At 33.9% G+C, this 24448-nt stretch overlaps 1 protein-coding gene across 1 annotated transcript; it reads right to left on the reverse strand.

Annotated features, from left to right (window-relative positions):
* Positions 1-410: 410 nt before the first annotated feature.
* LOC119072022 (glutamate receptor 1-like) lies at positions 411-23315 on the reverse strand. The gene is made up of 13 exons (XM_037177140.1): positions 23298-23315; positions 22972-23140; positions 22409-22650; positions 20248-20377; positions 18205-18313; positions 13539-13616; positions 13334-13478; positions 13203-13285; positions 12403-12510; positions 11869-11971; positions 9106-9214; positions 1150-1334; positions 411-1086 (listed from the first exon to the last, which is right to left on the reverse strand). Exons 1-13 carry the CDS (start codon positions 23313-23315, stop codon positions 880-882), a joined length of 1686 nt encoding a protein of 561 aa, XP_037033035.1. The 3' UTR covers positions 411-879.
* Positions 23316-24448: the final 1133 nt, after the last annotated feature.

Here is a 24448-nt window from a genome sequence, read left to right on the forward strand (position 1 = left end):
AAAACCGCAATGTCCTAATTACTAATTGGCTGGTATGTTGGACCTTTCAGAATGACAAGTATATTGCGATAAAATCATTAAATCTATTACATCTTTTGATTAATGTAAATGTCTCCTTATTTGATATACAATCTTTTACTTCATTTGTTTTAACACACATTTCTATATATAAAAATACATTCGCTAGAGCTCTTTCCGTTTATTTTTACCGTTGTTGTCACTAACAAATGACTATAGATAGTGTGGCAATCGATCCTGGAAAAATTTTAAGTAATTTTTTCACACAATTCAAACAAATTAAGGGAAGAATAATGCTCCATTCTCAGCGTAGTACATACCTTGCATGATTATTCCGTTCTCTTGTAAGCTAATATTAAGGTGTGATACGCTTGACAGATACACAGTTAATCTAATGATTTATTATATTTCTGAATGGAAGTTACAGTTTTCAATAACTAAAAAAATGGTCTGTTGAAGACAATATGTTATTTTGCATTTATTTAGTAGTATATGCTAAACAACTATGCACATTTAATTGCAATCTAGGTGTTTACTTTTGATGAACATTTATGAACCAATTTTCGAAGTTAGGACTGTTCTATCCAAGGTTATATGAACAATATATGGAAGGTAGTCTCATCCAAGATAATTCACTGATACCATTCGACTCCAAATCTATAGACACCCTGGATCTGCTTCGGTAAAATATGATGCTCCTGCCACACCAACTTATTACATCCCATGGAATTCGACTTCAGCTAAACGTTTAATTGTACAAATGAATTCGTACGAAGTGATCTATACATAAAGACAGAGAGAAGTTGATTATATGGTTCCATGATTCCTTTGGAATTGGCAAAAAGAATCTTCTTAGCCAGTTCAAAGAAATTTGAACGTTGTCCTAGTAGTGAAAAGTCGTTCCCAAACGAAGACAAATGACGAAATTACGATTCCAATCAACCAGATGATAAATACACCGACCAATTGCGACGCCGATAAGCTCGTCGGATCCGGCTTTGCGCGTAAATTTGTATGCGAAACGCTAACAACTAACTGCACTTTTGTATCAGAATATCGCATTACCACCTAGATTGCAAAATGCATAATGTATCTCACTCCGATAAAATGAATTGTTAATTGATTTATAACCTGATTTTCCCAGTACTTTTGCATTCCGCTTTGTGCGATATCTAAAATCATTGTATCCAAATCTGGCTTTAGCGCCCATGTTTTCGTTGTCATTGCTAATGCATACTCGTAATAAATGTCGTTGGGCATTAATTGTAAATATTCAACATTATCTTCGGTAATGTATTCTCCAATTGCATATGAACCTTTTTAATAATAAATGAAGTCAATTATGCTCTTTTACATGTTACAATGAATTTATCATTTTGAAAAATTAAAATAAAATTTAACGAAAATATGGACAGATGGAGTGGTTTTCAGTCACATAATTCCCAATAAAATAAAGAAAATGAAAATAAAATTTCAATTAGGTTTTCAACAAGTAATATTTAATTCAATAATCTTTTAATGGCGAAAACATCAAATGAAATAAATAATTATTCGCATTGTTTCGCTTGTAAAACATATCGTTTTTATTTAGGGCCAGTTTACAGTTTCAACCAGCGTATTTTTCGAGAGATCAGCTGGGAAATTCTGAGCACACCGCATCTATATATATGTCATCTTCCATTATAAGAGACGTCAGTATAACGCTACATCGTTATAAACACGGCCGTTGAGAATCAATCATTTTTGAAGCTAGAAGTCGTGATAATCCGTACTAAGAGGATACTTCTACTATAACCCATGCACACAACAGACGTTTGAATAATAAAACCTCTTTCAAACAATAACAACAATGTTCACCATTTATAAGCGGAGAGGAGCTTTTGTCAAGTTAGCATCAGATCTGTTTCTTCTTTTGTTATAAGTACCGACTAGCGTTTGACAAAAAATCTTTTACTTCATTTGTTTTGACACATATTTTGCTATATAACTAGCTTAACTAGCGTTTGGTCGAATGAGACGTTTTTAGTGATGATTTAAAACAATCCGAAATCGTCTACAATGTATAAAGAAGCTCCAGAAGCCTCTGGTGTAGTACTTTATAGGATAAGTGATTGTTTACTTTAGGTAGAGTTAACCTGCATTTTATTCGCGGTTTCACACGTTTAGATCTAGCCCTACATTTATGTCACATGTTTCCTCTATCAACGCCCACTGTGAACTTCAGTTGAGGCCTTAGCACATAACTCAAAAGTGTGTCAATGGCTGAATTTTTTCAGATAAAATTTACAAATCAGATCTAGAGGCAAAAGACCATCGTTACAATTCACGCCGTAAGTGTGCCTAAAATTTGAATTTTAAGTGAACGATTCGATGAAAAAGTGAAACAAAAAATACTTTTCAACGCTTCATTGTATGAAAATGACGCTACGTTAGAAAGACCTCCGCACTTTCCATTTTGAATTTCGACCGCACTTACGGCGTCAATAGTACCACTCTTTTAGTTTCACTTTTTTCATACCGCATATACAATTATTAAACGTAAAGCTTGTGCAGAATCAGCATCTCCAGCTGGTCGACGAATACAATACCTTTGTGTAGAAAACAATTCAAAGACAAGCTACATACAGTGTATAGTATGCACTGCATACATACGTTAAGGTCATCTATGTTTGTTGATCAGCTGGTGAAGTTCAGCTGTTGTTGATTCTGCACAAGCTTCACGTTTAATAATTGTACAGCGTTACAATAGTGTCACTTCTTTCTAAAAGTGGAACTATTTTAAAGCTGTATATATGCAACATGAAGATAGTTTCACTTTTTCCCTTTTACGAAAAAAAGTGGTACTATTGTAATGCTGGTAGGCAAAACCACAGTGTAGACTGGCCTAAATTCGACTATATTTGTTGTTAACTTTAATTATTCATAAAATGAAATAAAATTCTCAAAATTGAAAAATGAACAGTTGTTTTAGTTATTACGTTTCGCTTTATGCATATTTTCATTTACAGTGAGGCTTTACAAAAAGCCATATTATAAATAAATCCATCAAAGCCGTTCAAACAATGTTACCAGCGCGTCAGAAGTTAAAATCGATAAACAACCCCATAATCATGTGATTGTTTTTAAACATTAGGTACACTTATTTGCTCGGTTGCAAAAGAAAGTTGATTTTTCTTCGAGCATTTTCTTTTGCTATAGAGGATGTGCAGTGCATTGAGAAAGCCAATTTTGATCTTGTAAGACAAAATTGCGGATTTCAACACAACAATTCAACCGACGTGTGTCGGTTCGTCTTACAGATGAAACAATAGAAACACAATGACAAGGCTCAACTCCTCAACTAGAGGAGAATTATTCCACGATTATGTATTATTGGAAGACTTGTTTTTTAGCGAAGCAATTTTTTTTTTTTTTTTTTCAAAAACACCTTTATTGGTATGAATAGTACAATCTTAACTATTTGTTAATTTATTACTAGGGTTGAGTTGTACTATCTTCCTTTTACTTGCGTAATTAGAAGAAAGTAAGACTTGTGTGGGTTTTACGACCCAATGGTCGAGTCCCTATGCGGTGTGCTGTTTTCATCCTTCATGTCAGTTCGTGGGGTTTAACACGTTTCAGCCTCCTTATTTCATTTGTTGTATCTAGTAATAAGATGGCTTCTACGTTGGTGTGGTGAAGCAGTCTTTTTTCGTGTTTGATGGCGTTTTCCCGAATTACATCGGCAACCCATTGTATTTTTAAATCTTTGTGAATTTCTTTGTTTGTCACGTAACGATATGCGTTGGTGATCATGCGAAGAAAGTTGTTTTGACTTGTTTGGATGATATCTGTGTTTGATTTTTTAGCACAGCCCCAAAGAGTAGAGCCGTACATCCAGATAGGTGCGAAAATTGATTTGTAAATCAATCTTTTACAATACAGGTTAAGTTTAGAGTTGTATCCGACTAACCAGTACATTTGTCTCGTTTTGTGTTTGATTTGCTCAGCTTTTTGCTTCACATGATGTTTCCAGTTTAGTTTGCTGTCCAGGTTTAATCCTAGATATTTAGCTGACTCTGCCTGCGGAATGGGAATCCCATTGAGGTAAATGCGGAGATTGCTGTTTATGTGACGCAATGCGAAAGTGACGTGATTAGATTTTGACTCATTGAGTTTTATTTTCCAATCGATGGTCCACTGATTTATTTTATCCAAAGCATTTTGTAAATGTTTAACTGCCTCCGACTGCGATGTATCTGTTGCCATGATCGCTGTGTCGTCTGCGAAGGTTCCAATGAAAGAGTTTGTGGTTACAGGTATGTCAGCAGTATATATAGTGTATAAGAAAGGTGCCAATACACTTCCTTGTGGTACTCCTGCTAGTATTGGATAGAAGTTTGAATAGGTTTCTTCGTCTTTTACTCTGAACGTTCTCTCCGATAGGTATGATTCAAGCAGTTGACAGTAGTTGCCTGGAAAGAGTGTACTCATTTTATATGTGAGTCCTTCGTGCCACACTTTATCAAATGCCTGTGATACATCCAGGAATGCTGCCGGGCAGTACTCCTTTTTTTCGAATGCACTCTCAATTTTAGTAGTGAGTCTATGAATTTGTTCAATTGTTGAATGGTTGTTTCTAAAACCGAATTGAAAATCGGGGATTTTCACCAAAGGTTTTAGTCGTTTTATCAGCAACTTCTCGAATATTTTTGAGATTGTGGGTAGCAGTGAGATCGGCCTGTACGAGGTTACTTTTTCTGGCGGTTTATCTGGTTTTCTTAGCATAATTACTTGCGCAATTTTGAAGCTTTTTGGTACATATTTGAATTTAAGGCATGCATTGAACAGATATGTAATCATGTACACCGCATGTGCTGGCAGTTCTTTCAATACTCCTGGTGCTAATTCATCTATACCTGGAGCCTTTTTCTTGTTTAGTTTATCTATTTCTGTTGCAATTTCATATGGAGTGAATTTTTTGAACTTTTTGTCAGGTCGGTAGGTTGGTGTTGTGTCTACATTTGATTGTATGTCATTGTGAGGTTGAAAGACTTCTGCAAGATGTTTTGCAAAGAATTCCGTTTTTTCAGTATCCTTTCGTAACCAAATACCTCTGGAGTCTTTTATGGGAGGGATTTGGACGCATGGGCGTTTGAATCGTCTCGTCGCTTTCCATAGAGAGTAGTCTCTATCTTTACTCGAACTTAAATTGCTTAGGTAGTTTTCAAAACTTTCTTGTCTATACTGCTTTGTAACTTTATTAACTCTGTTACTAATATTGTTGAAGATTCTTTTGTCACTTTGGTTTCTGCTCCTATGCCAAAGTCTTCTCGCTTTTCTCCTTTCCTTGATAAGCTCTCTTATTTCGGCTGGATAATTGATTTCGTGAATAAGTTTTTCTTTTGGTTCCGGAGTTGCTGTTCTTGCCGCAATTTGCAGAAGATTGATAAAATTTTCCGTTTGTAGATCAAGCTCCTGTTTTGATTTCAGGCTAGCGTTGAGGTTGATTGACTCTTCAACTAAATTTCTGAAGAGTTCCCAGTCGGTGCATTTGTTAGTTAGATTTTCTTTTTTCTTTTTTAGTATGACTGTAGCATTGAGATTAAGAATCACTGGTGTATGATCTGATGTCAGGTCCACCATGTTTACTACTTCCATGTTGTTGTGTGATATTCCTCTTGAAATGAAGAAATCCAATAGATCTGGTACCTTTTTCTGGTCTGTAGGCCAGTACGTTGGCTTACGGCCGGAGTGGTAACTACAGTTTTCTTTTTTGATTGCGTTTAGAAGACCGTTGCCTTTAACCGGAGTTATCAGCCTCGCTCCCCATGCTGTGTGTTTCGTGTTGAAGTCACCTCCAATGATGAACCTTTGGCCCAATATTCCGAAGATTTCCATCCATTCTGAATATATTGGAGTAGATTTTGGTGGGCAATATGCGGCAGCTATATTTACATCTTGATTGTTGAACTGAATTGTAATTACAGTCGCTTGTATAAACTCTTTCTGTATGCTGTTTTGTGTATGATATTTTATATTTTTTTTAATGATTATCGCTGAGCCTCCCCTGGCTCTTTCGTTCGGATGATTTGTCCAGTGGACTTCAAAACCTTTAATTGTTATGTGACTTTTTTCGGTGAAATGTGTTTCAGATATAAAAGCAATATCTATGTTGTTTATTCGTAGGAAAATTTCCAACTCTTGAGCCCTAGCGTTGAGCCCATTTGCGTTCCAGTTCATGATGCGCAGGAACTTGCTTATCATTTTTTGTTTTTGTTGACTTTAGTTTTTTGGGCAGTCGGTTTGTTTTCCAACTTTGCCAATCGGTTTGACAAAAGTCCAATACTTAGGTCAATATTGGTTTTTAGTTGTGTGAGCAATGACAGTATATCTGCGTTTGACGGCTCGTTCGTTTCAGAGTTTTCAATTTTGTTTGATATTTTATTTTCTTTATTTTCCAAATTTTTTGTGACTTGCGCGAAAGTTAGTCCTTTTTTGACTTCCTTGTATTTTGTTGTAACTTCTAAGTTTTTTTCACTGAGCCGGTTTACTACCGACTTGGTTTGGTTTTGATTTTTGATTTTTTTCTGATATGTTGGGCAACCTTTATAATTTGCTGTGTGTCCTTCATTTTGGCAAAGGGCACATTTCGGAGTTACGTTTGGTCTCTTCGTACAGGCGCTTGTAGCATGTTTTCCGGCACATTTGACGCAAACTGGATTTCTCGTACAAAAATTTTTTGTATGTCCTAGTTGCTGGCAGTTTATGCACTGAGGGATGGATTTTATTTGTTTGGGAGGTTCTACTGTTATCTTACAGTGTAGAATGTTTTTAACAGCAAAAATCTCTTTATTGTTTTCTTTTTGTTTCAATTCAATTAGGAATAGAGGAAATTTTTTTTCCTCTGTAGTTCCGTCTTTGCCTTTGGTTTTTTTAACTATGTTTGTGATTTTAGTAGGCTCGTGGCCTAACTCAATTAAATCATCTGTTATTTCTTTTACATCACACGATGGATGTAATCCTCTAATGACTGCACGAAAGCTTTTTTCACTTTTTAACTGGTATGTATAATATTCAATACCTTTGAATTCACTTTCTTCGGAACTTTGATTCTCAATGAATTTTTTGACTTTCCTGTAGTCTTCTTCGTTTTGCAGAGTGACTTTTACGTCATTGCTGGCGACTGATTTGAACTGTGCTGTTGTAGCCATTTCCAAAATTTTTTTGCTGAATTTGTTAAAATCGGTTACATTGCTTACATTAAAAGGTGGCGGCAATGGCGGATTTTTCTGGTTTGATTCCGTTAATTTCGGTGATTTTTCTTTGGTGGATGAATTTTTTTGGTTGTTGTTTTTGCGTCTTCTTTTAACTGATTGAGTTTTAAATGGATCAATTTCTTTTTCCAAATCACTTTCATCTGTGGTATAGACGATTTGTTTTCCGTCATCTCCAGATTTTAAATGATCCGTTATAGCTTTTTGTAGTGAATTTTCTAGCTCAGCTATCTTTTTCTTTAGCTCGTCATTTTCAGCACAAAGTTTTTGAGCTAAATTATTGTTTTGTATTAGCAGATCATATTCTGATTGCTTAATTTTAACACTGGGTTCATTTTTTGGCGATGAGCCAAACATTTTAATTTAATTATTTATGATTCACAATGTTATTGACACTAAACTATGTTGCATATGAACACTATTTATTGCGCAGTTAATATGAATCATTTCTTTATTCTATACAGATAATTGATTGTTTTTATTTTAAATGTTTCTTTTTTCACTAAATTGTCACTTTTACTCGTATTACAATTGAATCACAAGTATGCAACGTAGTACAAGGAAATGTCAATGACTTGGTTAGTCATAATTAAATAGGTTGTCACTCTTACTCATATTACACATGAATCACAATGAAATATATGTAATTAATGAAGTGTTGATGACTTGATTAGTCATTCATTAGTAAGAAATCATTACTGAATTTATTTATTTTTTAATTTCTGTTTGAACTGTTTATATTTTTATTAAGAGCAAAATAAAAATACGTCTGTTTACTCGAACGGTCGAATGAAGAATGATTTAGCGAAGCAATGACTAAATTTACGGAAAAAGCAATTTCTCTTGAGACGAACTCCTCTGAAATTGTTTATTGGCTAAAGACGATTTGAGGATTAAACGAATTTTAAACTGAATGGTCTATCTATAAAGAAGTAGTGACCATTTTTACCCTATTTACCTGTTTTACCCATACATCTGAAAATCTCAATGTAAATTTGTCACTAAATTATCTTGCAAAATCACATTGGCGGATTAAACACACAACCCATGTTTGTGTCGATTCTTTTACACGGAGATAGAAAACAAAAATGTTACATCCTGATTGCAAACATCAATCGAATGCACCCTGTTAATACTGACCTCAATCCAGCATTTTAACATATAACACTGCATCTGTCTAGATTATGTAACATACACACTGGCTACAGTTCCGAATTAGTTTCAAATTGAATCTGTAAGTCTATTATCTAAAACAATATAACAACAATGTCACAAAAGTGATTCATCAGAAAATAAATCGAAAACAATGAAAAATAAAGTATAAAATGAACAAGAGATTTTATCAATGACGATGTATTCACTATTTTTTACGACTAACATTGTTACACATCGTTTACGAGCTGCGCCAACACTTTTATGATGCTGATGTTCAGCCTCGAAACCGAAAACGAGACAAAATATGAAAATGGGTCGTATGAAGCGAATGTGTTGTCTAAGATCAGAACTCATGTAGTTGTTCCTACTGAGTAACCATCTGTTATCGACAGCAACACCAACAATGAAGCATGACTTAGTGCGGTTTTATATAAGCAACGTTTATGTAAAAACAACTGAAGTAAAAGATTTTACATCAAACACTGTACATCCATTTAACAAACGACGTAGCAGATTTCATGGCAATATCGTTGCACGCTTGCAGTTTCTAAAATGCTATTTTTTGCGTCCTGATAGGATTCTAAACATTTTCGGTTATCGACCGCATTCGCAATCTGTTCTGGCATAGTTAATATACACGGAAAGAATGTAATTCGAAATGTTTAAATTAACTTACCATATGGTAAACGTTCGATGCTGAACGCAAAATCCCCGGTTTTCGCTCTACTTCGAAGCTTTTCGAAATTCGATTTTTTGAACAGGCTGAGCAATTTAACAATATCAGGCTGCGAAATATAGATAAAATATTCTGTTTATTATTATCAAAATATTTTGGATTCAAGTTTTTTCAACAGTAAAAAAATAGAATCGGCAATCGAATTCAAATGCTATTATGACGACCGAGCGCAATTGTTCTGAATGGAGTTTGTAACATGAGAGAGTGTGTGTGTAGTGTATGCTGTATGTAAAGTTTATTATTGCGATAATGAATGCGTATAATTATAGTGGATTGGTCGCTAATTCTTATTAGGTTTGACTGGGAAAATATTTTCAAAATTCATAAATTTTGCGAATATAATAAAATACAACCGAAAAGCACACAAAATGTGTTAACACAACATATACTCCATAATATATATTATGCCAAATTAATTTGAAAACATGAACCAATTATTGCTGTATTAAATTTGATCAATATTTGTAGCGGCTGTATGTACATCTAGATATAGGCTAAACTCGACCTGCTCATAATTCATATAAATCGAATTCCCGACAGTTATAAAGCTCATATTTATTAATTCTGAAAGCTTTGTTGCAAAACCGTATCGAGTAATTGTAGTGGGGGGTTTATTAAATCGAGATGAGGTATTTTTTACCACTATCCATCTATTCTCGGACGAAGTTACTTTTCTCGCATTAGAGAGATGGGTGGATCGATCGACACACGACGGTGTTTGTTAAGGCGAGACCTATGTTAAAAACACTGTAATAACTACTGCATTTGATCATCTTCCTATTGATAACAATTCTACAGTTTGTTAGACGGAATAGTTTGATGGTAGATTTACTAAAATCACGTAGGTTCAATCCAGCAACGACAATTTATTTTTTTTAAATGAATTTACAAATGGAAAAGCAAATTCCTTTGTATTTTCGGATAAGTCAATTACCAAAACCGATGTGTCTAAATAACAAAAAACAGAAAAACAAAATAGAATTTGCTCGTTAATGTAAACTGAGCTCCCTGAACCCACTACCCCACAACAAACACTAACCCAGTATATATACAAATTTCACACAAAATAATGTTAAATTGTCGATATTTTGAATATGAACTTAATTAATTGAATATTTAATTTCAATATTTTGAATATAATTCGTTGTCCTGGTTTTAAATCAAATTTAGTGCGATATTTTACAAATATGAAAATTGAAGGTAAATTCATCAATTTTGATTGAACGAAAATTTATGTGAATTCTTGCGGTGTCGTTAAATGAGCTATAGCCGTTTTATCAGAAGAGTAATACCATACACCTAATATAAAACTGTTTACGACCGACAACAATCGTTTAGCTTTGCATACCTTCAAAACATACACTTTTAAATCTACACAAGTCACTCATGAACGTTCGAGTTTCGAGTTAACCTAGTAAAATGATGGCTTACATCTTTAAGTTAACAATCAAATATAGATATCGTCAAAGGGGTATGTGTGACTTGTGAAGGTCTTAACTTTGTTTAGCCTTTTCGTAGCTCACCGCACAGATATGATTCGCTAAATCTGTTCGTGTGTTGAATGGTATTGGATTCTTATTGCAAGAGTTTGTGTTGCATAAAGAAAATGTGGAAGATAGATCTTCCGAAATGGATTCGACTTTAAAAAAATTTCATGTTATTTTATAAATAAATTAAAGGTTCACAGGTGGAATCAATAAAGGAGTTTTATTTATTTCCCCAGTAATTTGAAGAAAATGTCTTTTGATACACGGAATATTTTTTGGTCAACAAATTCTTGGTTATAACTTCACTGTAGACTACAGTCTGTAGTCAACAGGATAGTACAAAAGCGACACTGTTCTAATAAGAAAAAGAATGCTAAAGTTTATGAAGCACCTAAATGATTTTGACAGAGAAATTATAGCAGATGACGTTGCAGCAGGCGGCTATAGGGCGGCAGCAACGCCATCTGTTTCTCTGGATTCGGTAATTAATGGTGAAGTAAATAAAGTAAAAGATTCGATAAATTATATTCGAGCTTGCTATTTTTGATTCTAGAAAGACTTCCACAGAAACAAATGCTTGGTCCAATTGACCACTGCTGAAAGAAATGATATCGCTGTTTCTAAAATTAATGATAAATTATTTCCTATGAAATCAAAGGATGTTTTGCATGTTTCGTCGTTCTTCCGTCCTTCAATAATTAGGCAAAAAAAAAAATCGCGCAAAAATCATTTCGAAATATTATCATTATACGAAGTGCAAATCAATGTTTCAGTCAATCAAAAAGGCATAGACGTACAGCTCATCTGTACAAGCCAAGCCATAATTAAATTAATTCAAACATTCCATTAGTACAATGTAAACAGAATTTTTATTTAATTTAAAACGTAAACGATTAATCTTTAATTACGTCACCGTAAAATGGATGGCTGGATATATATAAATGAATGTTAGTCACATCAATCAAAAAAATATCAACAGAGCGAAAATTGAACAATTGCTTTCAACTATTCACCCAACCAGCAAAACCACCCATTATATTTTGTCCGCACAATTTTTAGCACCGGTGGTATGGGATCGTTATGCTATTATGTTGTAGTTCGTCTCCATTTTATAATATTTTTTTTTTATTTGTAAATATATTTTCGTGATGATGAAAGGTGTGGGTTGATGTGGATATAATATGTATACTGAAACACATTAAAATAGAAAATTCACCTGTGTTGCGAGCAAAATTGAAAAAATCCATGCATCATGTGTCGCTCCCCATTCCAGATTTTTTGCGGCTAATTGATGAGGAGTATCAATTGGCGCCTCGTATCTGGAAATTAAATCAATTAAAAATGGAAAAGTGAAAAAATAAACAAACGAAATGGAATTTTAAAATTTAATTTTGACTCTCTATATATCGAAAATTTGCTTGACATTTTTGTTCGTTTGTTTGTTTTCTGTCAGCCCTTTCTCTTCTGATTATACACATAATGTAACATCCTTGTACAATTCGACGCATTTTCATTTCAACCAAATAACCGTTTTGCATTTGGGGCGACAGGTTAAATGGTATAAAATTGCAAATGGAAGAGAAAAAAAATTTAATTAAAGAACTACACAAATTATAAGAGGTGTCCGTTTGAGTTTTTATTTTGCAATGGAATTGGCGAATTAGCATATAATTTACAGTGGCGCATTTTTATACATTACCTTTTGTTCTTTATTCGGTCTCATAATTTTTGCTTTATTATTATTACTCACTGCGGTACTGTCATCAATGCGGCTAGACCACCGCTGTAAGTGTTTCCAATCATCAAGCCAATTAGTAAAATACATCCAAGAATTACCATTTCTGGCACTCGTTTCACTCTAAAAATTTTACGGATTCGTAAATTGAAATGAACAAAAATTATGACGACGTATGGGAATTTGGAAATTATGCTAAGCGAGTTCATAGGAAAGGAGGGCGTGTATTCTTTATTCTTCTAAGTGTGCAGTGAAAAGCAAGAAAACGAACTGGTAGTGTTGATAGTAAAGGATTGACGCTGTCAAAGAAACCTACAACCTACACCTTCTATCCAAACATTAGCCAATTTTTATCAGCTTAGGTACTAAGTTCGGTACTACTCTTACTTAACCTAATTTTTAGTCTTAGATTCACTTATTTCATTGGTATTGGTAGTTGTGCGACACGAATTTTACTTTTTCATAACCACACACCTTACACATCCTGACACACACTTTTTAGTAAATTGACACGGATTCAATTTTTAATAATTTGACACACATCTGGCATCTTCGATCGAGTCCCCGATCATAAATTCTATAATGTGCTAAGTACTCGGTACCCTGAAAAATGGAAGTCGATGGCATGGCGTAATTACATGGCATTGTTTTCAAACCGTAACATACGAGTTAATCGAAAGACTAGAATCTGCCCTCCCTCATAATCCTTTAATACCTTTAAAGTCGAGATATCTTTAAAGTCGAGTTACCTCATATGATGAGGGAATTTTTACCTTAAGACAACAATTTAATGGAAAAGAAAAAGCGAAACTTACACTATATTGACCGACTGTGACAGGAACATTCGACCAACTATAAGTGCAACGTTATTAAATGCTGGATCGCGCTTTGGCTGAAACTACTTTTCATTCAACAAATGTTATGACTACGACGCATTTTATCTTACTGCTCTTTTCCGGGAAGGTTTAGGTGTAATGTATAATCGCCTTGCCAGTAGTAAGCTCATTATACCGACTGTAAAAGCTAAAAACACTGCAACCCACAATTTCCACGAAAACGGCCATACCGGTAGAAGCCACCCAGCTAGTCGTCTACACGTAATAATAGCGTCGGTCTGCATTATTATAAATATTTTTAATAAATTCACTCACTTTGGTCTTGGAACAATGCATGTAATGCCCGTCCTAGAGATTGGGGCGGTAAAGTCCAAAAACTGGTACTCGTGGTGCCTGAAAAAAAAAAGTTGGGTATAATTTGGATAAGGCAAAAGTCAACAAGGTTCATGAGAAAAAAGAGTTTACATTCAGCCGGACCAAAAAACGTCACATTGTCTCACCAGTTGAGTTAAGACGAAAACCATTTTGTGTTGTGTCAACTTTTGTTCGGAATGTGACTTTGTGGTCAGCCTGAATATAAAATATGTTGACAACCTGCGTCAAAAACACACCTTTATGGTCCCGGTGAGATAAAACAATATTTCGTAAAGTTAAGATAAGTATAAAATAACCATATTTAACTTTACACCTTTAGGGGTACGGTTAGAAGGAAGTTTGTAGTTTAAATTTTCAATTTTGTCGACGAAAGAAAACATGAAAACCAAATTTAAGAAAAAAAAACTATTTTAACAGCTCTGGTGACAAAATAATTTTTTTCCCACAAAACTGTCAGTTTTCAGAATGAGCATAATACGCAATTTTCTCGGTATCAGTACGCAAATACATAACTCGATAGAAAAGTGAACAGTCACGTTAAAGTGGCTCGGCTTCGCCTCGGATAAACAAAAGTTCACACCTTGAGGAACTGACAATCTTTCGAGATACTTTTGCCAGTGAACTGATACTACATTCGGCGTTGTGTGAAAGTGTTTGCATCAAAAGCCTGATTTTCGCCGGAAAATTGTGTAAATCAATTTAGAAACCAATTCAGCAGTAAAATTTCAACAGCTGTTTTTCAGCTGACCCACACATACTATGAAAACTGTATATTCAGTTGAAGCTGCTACTCGCACACGCGTGGTATTGGTTAAACCGTATATAGACGAAAATATATAGTTTTCATTGTTGGTGTGGATCAGCTGAAGCAAATATATGCCCAAATTTCTGTTGGGATCAATGATACAGGGGTCGTAGTTGTCCTTATTTCCTTATTTGTCCTACTTTTTCAAATTTGTCCTTATTTCCTTATTGTCCTGATTTTTAATCGTTATCAAAAGTTTTACTTTAATTTAGTAAACGAAAATTAAAAAGAAATAATTTACAATCACGAGTTTGAATTCATTCAACTGAAACAATGATTTAAATAATTTTGTCTCTCAGGTTATTCAAAGTTTTTAATATGGAGCACTCCTCTAGTATGTTTAACATACCTAATCCATTTTACAGATCCTGTATTTAACGATAGTTTCCTTTCTTAAAACGTAAATAAATTTTAAAAAGAGTCCACTGATCGAAACACGTTTTTAATTCCGGTTTTCGTGATGAAAATTCTTGTCGCATGTTATTCGCACTTAAGAGTGCTAAAAAGCTAAATTTCCAATGTACATTGTAGACGTAAGCATTGTACGTGTTAAACAAACATTTTACTTCTGATAAGTACTTTGTACGTCTAAAACGTAGAATTTGCGGATAAGTAAACCATTGGTCTTGTCGTCGTTGATGATGGAAGATAAGACCAATGGTTCACTTATCCGCAAATTCTTCTTACTACACGTAAAATTCTACGTTTTAGACGTACAAAGTACTTATCAGATGTAAAATGTTTGTTTCACACGTACAATGATTACGTCTACAATGTACATCGGAAATTTCACTTTTTTGCGTGTGGTCTTCCAATATACTTTTCATCCCTAAAAGCAATTCTGGAAAAGAAAATTTCAGTGGAGTCGATGAAATAGTGCTTGGCACAAGAAAAATTCTACATATTTGAACACGGTTCATCCCTAAATAAGGGTCAAAAGCTCATTTGAAGACTACGCGTTCCCAAGGGCGGTTAGCTAAAGATTATTTTCCAGTCAGCATGAATATTCGTAACGAGCTTGAAATAAAACTAACGAAAAAGCTATTGGCACAAAGTGCCAATAGCCACAGTACAACAAAGAGACTATTGGCACAAAGTGCCAATAGTCACATTATAATACTGTGTCTCTTTGTTATACTGTGGCTATTGGCACTCTATGATGAAGAGACTATTGGCACAAAGTGCCAATAGCCACAGTATTATAATGTGACTATTGGCACACTATAAACAAAAAGACAACGAACACTATTTGCACCCGAATTATTAAATTTCTCGAAAATCATTGTTCGCAGGCCGTATGAATTATATTATCGAAAATGCTAGGAGTTTTGTTTTTTCCTACTGAATTCATCCTTCTACAGATTGTGTAAGGAATGAGTTTGGTTTGTTCCTACTGAATTCATCCTTCTACAAATTGTGTTAGAAAGGAGTTTGGTTTGTTCCTACTGAATTCATCCTTCTACAGATTGTGTAAGGAATGAGTTTGGTTTGTTTCAACTGAATTCATCCTTCTACAGATTGTGTTAGGAAGGAGTTTGGTTTGTTCCAACTGAATTCATCCTTCTACAAACTATGCAAGGAAGGAGTTTGGTTAGCTCCAACTGAATTATTCATCTCAAAGATCTCAAAGCGTCGGAAGCAAAAAATATTGATTATTTTTGTTCAGATTGTTGTCACGACTCAATGTCAATGTAATTCACTAAATCTAACGAAATAAAATTATGGTTTGAAAAGCATGTTCTTTTGATAGTTGAAACAAAAGATTAGTCAATGTATGAGCTATTTGCAGTCGAATGGTCTGTTATCATTTTGAAATTGGCAGAGATTAACGTTAGTTTTTCTTAAAATGTGAGAGAACAACAGATTTTTCATTGCACTTTGGCCAATGACTATTGTATTTAGGTGGCCGCCGTGCGTGTTTTACTTGTTAAAACGACTGCTTTTATTTAAATAGTACATTACGTTACAAGGGAGAAGTCAGAAAGTTACTTTCCGAGTGACGTATATAGTTTTACATGCTTGCTAAGCGGGGCGAAAGTAAGAAATGTCAATTCAGTGCGAATGGTCTCCTTATTTGGTGTAGTCCAAATATTGAAATAGAGACTATTTTCATTGGAGCGTACGTCGATTGAATCGAACTTAGACCTACAATACGAAATAAAATCACATAAGTTTTCAGTCCTCAAAGTTGTGTGCCAATAGTCACATTATAATATTGTGGCTATTGGCACTTTGTGCCAATAGTCTCTTTCTTATACTGTGGCTATCGGCACAAAGTGTCAATAGCCACAATATTATAATATGTGACTAATGACACAAAGTGCCAATAGCCATAGTTTTATAATGTGACTATTGGCACAAAGTGCCAATAGCCACACTATGATGAAGAGACTATTGGCACTGAGTGCCAATAGTCTTAACCTAAAACTAAACCGTTTGAAAGTAAAAAGTATCTTAAAGTAAAATGTGTCCTTATTTGTCCTCATTTTCATAGGCAAAAATGTCCTTATGTCCTTATAAGGATCATCGAAATTTCACTACGACCCCTGATGATACATTGTATTCCATTTAATTCGGTTTTAATCATGTTGGCTATTGTGGGCTACAAAAATCAGTTTTCATTCTCAATAAATATCTTGCATAGAGTGGACGTGTTTGAAGTCAGTAGAACTTATCAGTATCGTTCGCCAGTAGATATCATTTGAAATCAGCATCCACTGCTAACAATTTCACTGCCTCTGACTGTACCAAAATTATTGAAATCTTAAATCGCCCAACACCACTGCACTTGTTTATAGTTGAGGTTATTTAGAATACCTTTTTCTGTTTCATCTGTCTAGTAGATCTTTTACATAAAATGGAAAAGACATACCGTAAACCTCAATTACATCCAAATTCACTATATGCAAAATTTAGTTATTCCACTAAATGTTCCCTGCGTTCATGCGGTTGTTTCCGAGAATACATACGGTTGAGCCACAAAATTATTTAATTTTAAAGATAAATACTAAAGCCAAGGGATGTGTTTAATTTATAAGTCAAATAACGTTATTCGGTGTATGGTTTTAAAATTTTATTATTTCATTATTTTTGCAAAAACAAAAAAAAATTCATGCAAATTTACCGCACCCACCAGTCCATATTTGAACCGAAAAATTTTTGCTCATCATTCTGAATGGTGGTGGGTCCTAGTATTGTATATAATAATAATAATTGCGCGCAAATATGGATCTATCTCTGTGTATATTCTACAGAAAAAATGCGAGTGTTTTTATTTCACGAATGATATGGGTTTTGCTTTATTATCCGATTGTCGTTATTTTTATTTATTTTATTTTTTTTTACATTTTGTAACGACTTGATGTTATATGTTGTGGAACGATTCTTTTTATTGTTGGCATTTTTTTTTGTGAGTTGGAGTAATTTTACTGTCAATATAAAATTCCAAAGTGAAAGTTTATTGAAATTGCTTGAATAATAAAATTATATAATATTGGTTTGGCTCGTTATTCGAATTTAATTCAGATAACGATCCTCTGTGTGTTGTATTTTTGCGGGGGATGACTTTACTGCAAAGCGGTTGAAAAAATAAAATAAAAAAATTGTAAAAAAACGGAACATTAACCGAAACAATACTTTGAAACGATGTTACGTTTCTGTTTATGTATCGTTAAAGCATACGACCAACAAAATATTGCAAATTAATTAAGTGCAAGATTAAGGGTTTCTGGGGTGTTTTTTACGAGGTTGTTACTGTCATTTGTGGAATTGTTCAAATTAAAATATTTTTTTTATGTTTACCATTCATACAGTGCTGATATTCCGACATCTGCTCGTCGTTCAGACACTGCTCCCAACACACCGATTCCACTTCGGTTGTCCCAAATTTCACCCCATTCACCTGCTTCATCTAATTTTGTTAAAAAGAAAATCTGTTAATGGTGTGAAGGTTAACAAAATGAAATACACTTAGACATAAGATTGTACAATAGAATTAAGAATAGTAGATATTAGATGTGAAAATGTTAGCCATACGATTAATAATAAGGTCATCTTAGTACATACTATCCGTTTGCGTTCAATGTAATATGATTTTAGTAGTAACCCCAATGTAGTACTAGGAATGTTTGAAGTCACTGGTAATAGAAACCAGTAGAATGACGAAAAGAGGATGAGATTTTAGGGTTGTAACAACGCACAAAAACCAATCGCCAATAGGGAAGGGACGGATCGGTTTTTTCGCGATTTTTTGTCAAAGATCAGCAGAAACACGAGAAATAAGAATAATAAGAGTATTCTTAAAATATTGTCTCATTTAAAAGATTTTACAAAAAGAAAATCTATGAAAATAGCACTTCCCACTCAATTTCACACACAAAGCGCACCCACTCTGAACTTAGTCAAATATGGTTTAACGAAGAAAATCGTCGTTAAAGTCGTTAATCGTAACGTGAGTATTTTTTTGAAACGTCAAATCACCAACACAAAAATTTAGTGTCGGCTGTGAAAAGTGTAATAATGTCGGTGATTTCGATGTGATTTAATTCAGATTTTGTGCGAAAATGTGCTTCTTGTGTTTTTTTAACATTACAAGCAACGGTTTACTTAAAATATTCGTCGAATTTACTATGACCAATCATGTAAACAAACAACAATATTGTCGTTTGGTGGGATGTGAGGTTCAAAAGAGATAACCCAGTAGAAATAAAATGTCGGCGGTAAGCTTAAAAATTACGTTTTAGTATAAAACGCTGTAGTTTAAATGTTGGTACGTTTCCGGTGAAATAAATTAGTGCGAAAGCAATAACTTTTGAGGAACTTTACGATAACACCTTTAGTTAGGGGTAGGTCACATTCCTTATTGATCATGATTTATTTCAATCTGAATCTGTTCATTAATTGAACTTTAAAATAGATTAAAATCTTTTGATTCAATTGGTTATGTAGGAATTTTTCTGTACAACACATTGGCAAATCTAAAATTGTGTTTTGTAGAGGTGAACTGTATTTTCTTAAAATTCTTACAATTCCATAGAGGTAGACTGTCTGAAAAATTATATCACACGCACCACTAACACGAAAACGTCAACTTTGATCTATTTTGACATTAAGAGTCCATTTTTACAATGAAAGTGTAAAACAGGTATGGTCTATTGTCCGATGGGAAGACATAAAAATTTGATTTTCGTACTTAAACACACTCATTTTCATATTATTTTGACATAAAATGTGAGTGCGGTTAAGACGAATTCGCCGATCGACCATACCTGTTCTAGACTTTCATTGCATTTTTACTGTCTATACACGGAGCTGTCACACACACATTTAAATACATATAATTTTTCATTTTAATTTGTTAGTTTGTTCTATTAAGAGGGAACTTTTGTACAATTCTTTCAAATTCATAAATTTAAGAATTTTTCGAAAGTTTTTAAGAATTCACAGAATTTTTGAGAATAAATTCTTAAAAATTACTAAAATTCTCATTTAAGAATTGAAAAGATTTTTTTTTAGAACTTTTTAGTATTTAAGAATTGAAATTTCGAATAAAAAGCCATGTTTGAATCGACTTTTGCAATAAGAAATGTTGTTGTTCGTTTTAAGGGAAGAGAGAAAGAGCTAAATCAAGTTTCACTAATCGGATTAGAAAAAATCGATTTTTCCTGTATGACTTTGAGTATGTTTATTATAGCTGAAATGCTAGAAATTTATACAGATCCAACAATTGTTGTGCTATGATGCATCAAACAATATCCAGACGAATTAACAAACACACACATGCACACACACGACACAAAATGTTGAACCCAAAATTTAGAAATTGTAAATTTATTTTCAACTAACCTCTTGAAATTTCCAAAGTGCAATTATGCTTAGTGCAAAACTCCAGCATCAAAATACTTTCCGTCCCATCTATCAATAAAGTTTTCTCTTCATTGGTGTTCTGTGCATTAGCGTTTCCGAGGCCAGATGGCTGCTCGTAGATGAAAGTGTTGTTATGTGTACATGGAAAATTATTGTAATTTAGCATTTCGGTTTTAAAATAAGATGAAACAATTTTCGCGAAACTCTTGTATTGCTTTACCTAATTGAATTAATTAATTAGTTTAACAATACAATATTGCCTACAACGACGTATTATATGCCAGGAACAAGAATTACGAGCACAATGTTAACCTTTCGCCAAAAGATGTCACAAAACATTTACGTATTTTGAAAACATGGCTCGAATAGTACGATGTAGGTGCATCAAATAATAGCTTCTACGTAGTGTGTTACAGTATTTAATTATGGTTCGAAACTGAAACTTATAGATAAGTTTGTAGCGTGAAAGTAAAGCTGACTACTTTTCGATCAAGTTGAAGATAAAGTTGAAAATGAAATTGTCTCATTAGGAACGCGATCAGCTTAATGAAGTTATGAGTAACATGCAAAATTACTTGCTCTATAGGTAACATTAGTTGGTTCGTACTTTAAACTACTGGATTTGTTTCATAGGCAGTAAGGGTCATATTAGATTCAAACGATTCAAATATCAATCACGCTTTAAAGGGTACGTCTTACGATGTTAGCGAAACATTTTTTGCGTACACAGCGGTTTATTTGAAACCCATAATTGTTCTCTCGTGTATTTTTTTTTTATTACACTATAAGCGTTCACTATGACGCATCGGTATTGGGTAATCTGGTACACGAAGCAAAAATATGACATTTTTAAAGTCCATTTCTCACAATCTCTCACACGTAAATTTAATGCTTTAAATATTTGTTAGCTCTGTGATCAACTTAATTATCCCTTTTACGAAATTTTAGTCAAATAAAACTGTGTGTGAGTTCACCTTTTGCACGGTTGAAAATTGCGTTATTTTTGCAACGTGTGCCAAATTACCCCACGACGATGCATCAACAACTACAACAAAACTTAAAACGACGAGTTCAGAATTCAGACTCTTTGGTCTTATAAAGCAAAATGTGTAGTTCATGAAGTAACAGATTTTATATTAATCTGTTGAAATTACTTCAACCGAAAGAAGTAACAGATTCTGTGAAAGGCTACCTTGTCGTTTATTCAATAATTTAATTTCATCGTCCAATCGTCCATCGGCTAATCAGTTAAGATTCAGAAGTCATTAAGATCAAATCACGCGAACTGACAGAAAGTCTGCAAAAGCCAAAGAGTCAGTGCAAGTGTATCAAGTTGTGAGACAAGCGAATTTTGTTGCTAAGTCCGTTCCAATTACTTTAGAGAGTTTGGATCAGTGTTTTTACTTGTAAAGTCACACAACTGGATATTAACGAAGGTTTTACTCTTGTTATTGTTAAGGGCTCTATACAAAATCTATTACTTCAATTGTTTTAACATAGTCTTTGCTATAACAAGAGGACAGTAGGCAGAGATCCCCATTTAGTTTATGTCAGCATTGTTCTTAACAGATGCCCAGAATCAAATTCAGAATAGTTAAAAGCAGGATATCTTTCAGCGGCTCAAAGCGCAAAATATTATCACTTGTTTAACCAATTACTTCCACCGTTATCCATACCGTTTACTCATTTAAAATAAAGTTCCAACCGCAGAAACAGTTATGAATTGGAAATATTCACGTTCGCTTCGTGTAAATTTTCGGTCCAGAGAGAGAAAGACGAAATGTGGAAACAAATTGTTTTAAATTGAATTTGTAAAAGGTGCAAGAAGTATTCGTCCAATAAATTAAATAAAATGGTCGGCAAACAATAACTAGAAAATGTTAAAATTCTATTGTATTACTAGCATTTGGGTTGCCAAAACTAATGAAACGAAATTACTGAATTTACAATAATTGTGAAACAGACAAGCCCACAGGATAGTGAAACAGACAAATTATTCCATACGTACATTTAATGAACGAAAGGCATAACGGCAATAACTTAATGTAGCAAAGTGTTAGGGAACATTTTAAAACAAGCACATGAAGCACAAACTACACATAGATAGATAGATATACTGTTCCATTTTGCCAACACTTACAACTTCCTCCCATACCGAATATGGTTTATAATTGAATAAAGCAAGTCGGACTACACGTTGCTGTAAATTACTCAATTTATCTGGAAATAAATTAGCATTCTGCTTGAATGTGGTATTTCGACCGTAAAATGTATCCAACAGCATCGGTGAAGTGTTGTTAAATCGACCAACAAATTGAGATGTTATCAAATCAAATGAATTCTCATCAATGTTCGGCATTATTATTAAAATATTCGGAACGTCTGTAAAATTGTTTAAAGAAGGGTATAATACAACAAAGAGAGCAGCTACACAGCAAACACAACACACAAAAAAATTATTCATGTTTCCATTTAATCTCTGGGATGATGTTAAATGAGGTGGTAATATGATGAAGTTGATGCTGTGTGTGCTGGTGTATGTGTGTCAGTGTTTATGGATATGGTGGTACACGATTATTCGGGGTTGTTTAGGCGTATAAATGAGCTTATGGAAAATTATCACTCAAAAGCACATATAAAACCATATTTAGCATATGAAAAGCATGAGTGCAAAATGTACAACCAAAATTTCCTATGTTATACCGAAAATCGATGTATGGTTCAATATTTCCATCGCGTTGCTATTCACATCAACATCCTTTGTTGGAACAAATACGAAATGATTTTCCGAGAATCTCTGCAAGCATGCATAAATTACAGTCGAATACGAATCAAGGAATGGTAATGCCACTTCAACTGAGATGATGAAAGCCTAAATTTAATTCAAGTGTATCCAGTTCTGTATAATTTTCGAATATATTGAGTTTTACAGAAAATTTTGGGAAAAGTTATGCACACAAATGCTGCACAGTCAGATTTTCACAACAAACCACGGCAAAATTTCTCTATTTTATAATAATAACTAGCACGCCGACGACAACATTCATACAATATTTCTCACCTGACATCCCAATTCGATTGCTTGCTCAACAGCTTTATCGGTGCCGGCGACGGTGTGATCATATTCTTTACTTACATTCACCATAATTAAATGAAAATTTGGAAATGTTAAATTAATATTCGATTCAACATCGGTCCGGGAACTGCTTGAATAATTTAGGAATGCACTCAATACGTCTTCAAAGTTTCTAGATTTGCCACGCCACAGCACACAAATTGTGTAAAATCTTAGCAGATAGTTGTTTACTGGAATAATAAACGATTCGATTGAGAATTTGAAAATTTAATTTTCCGGCTGTGTATAACTGATTATTGAACATGTTGTGCGGGCGATAGGAAATGTTTGTTTCAAAGTGCACTCCCAGTTTATAGTTTTGTGCACAATTTGAAGATGGAAACAGTGATTTGTTAGGGTTTAATATCCATTAATTAGGTTGGATCTGTTTGGAATTGTGTGTTTAGTATTCGTTTTCCGTAACCTGTTTTAAATGATACCAGCTATGTCTGCCTATAGATTTGTTTCGTATATTGTAATCAACATATTATAAGTCGTATGGCTTGTGAAACCTGGACTCTAAAAAATGTGTTCATCAGTTAAAATCTTTGGCTCACAAATTGCCCATCATGCAAACTGCCATTAAACTCTGATCTGAATAATGCTGTTTACCTTTTCAACTAAGAAAGGCCTGATTTGTGTTCTTCAGTACATCGAGTACAACAAAGAGAGTGGATGAGGTCAATGGACTTCTCACACCGGGGACCAAGCTCTCTCAGTTAAGCCCACATATATCGTTACTAGATTAATACAGACGGAATGCGATTTCATCTTAAATTTGCTACTTCTTTTATTTAAAATTCGCCTAGTATTTGATGCAAAATCTTGTACTTCACTGATTTGACCATACTTGTCGTTATATAAGAACCTCTAGATTTTATCATTCAATAGTTTTAACTTCATCAGAAAGCTCTTGTTTCTAGTATAAAAGGCTTAGCTTAAATCAATTCTCTCTCTACCTCTAATACCGGAACTGAGAGGGCATTAACATTTTACTGTACATTATCGATGCCGTCGATGTAAATGATTGAGCTGTGCTGCAAATGCGATGTAACCACATTTTTG

Source organism: Bradysia coprophila, assembly GCF_014529535.1.
Source record: "Bradysia coprophila strain Holo2 chromosome IV unlocalized genomic scaffold, BU_Bcop_v1 contig_5, whole genome shotgun sequence".
NCBI classification, from domain to species: domain Eukaryota; kingdom Metazoa; phylum Arthropoda; class Insecta; order Diptera; family Sciaridae; genus Bradysia; species Bradysia coprophila.

Coding starts and splice junctions, on each gene's coding strand:
- LOC119072022 (XM_037177140.1), bottom strand. Junction 12,511..13,202: donor TCACAGTCGGTCAATATAGT/GTAAGTTTCGCT, acceptor TAAAATTTTTAG/AGTGAAACGAGTGCCAGAAA. Junction 1,335..9,105: donor CATCGAACGTTTACCATATG/GTAAGTTAATTT, acceptor ATTATTAAAAAG/GTTCATATGCAATTGGAGAA.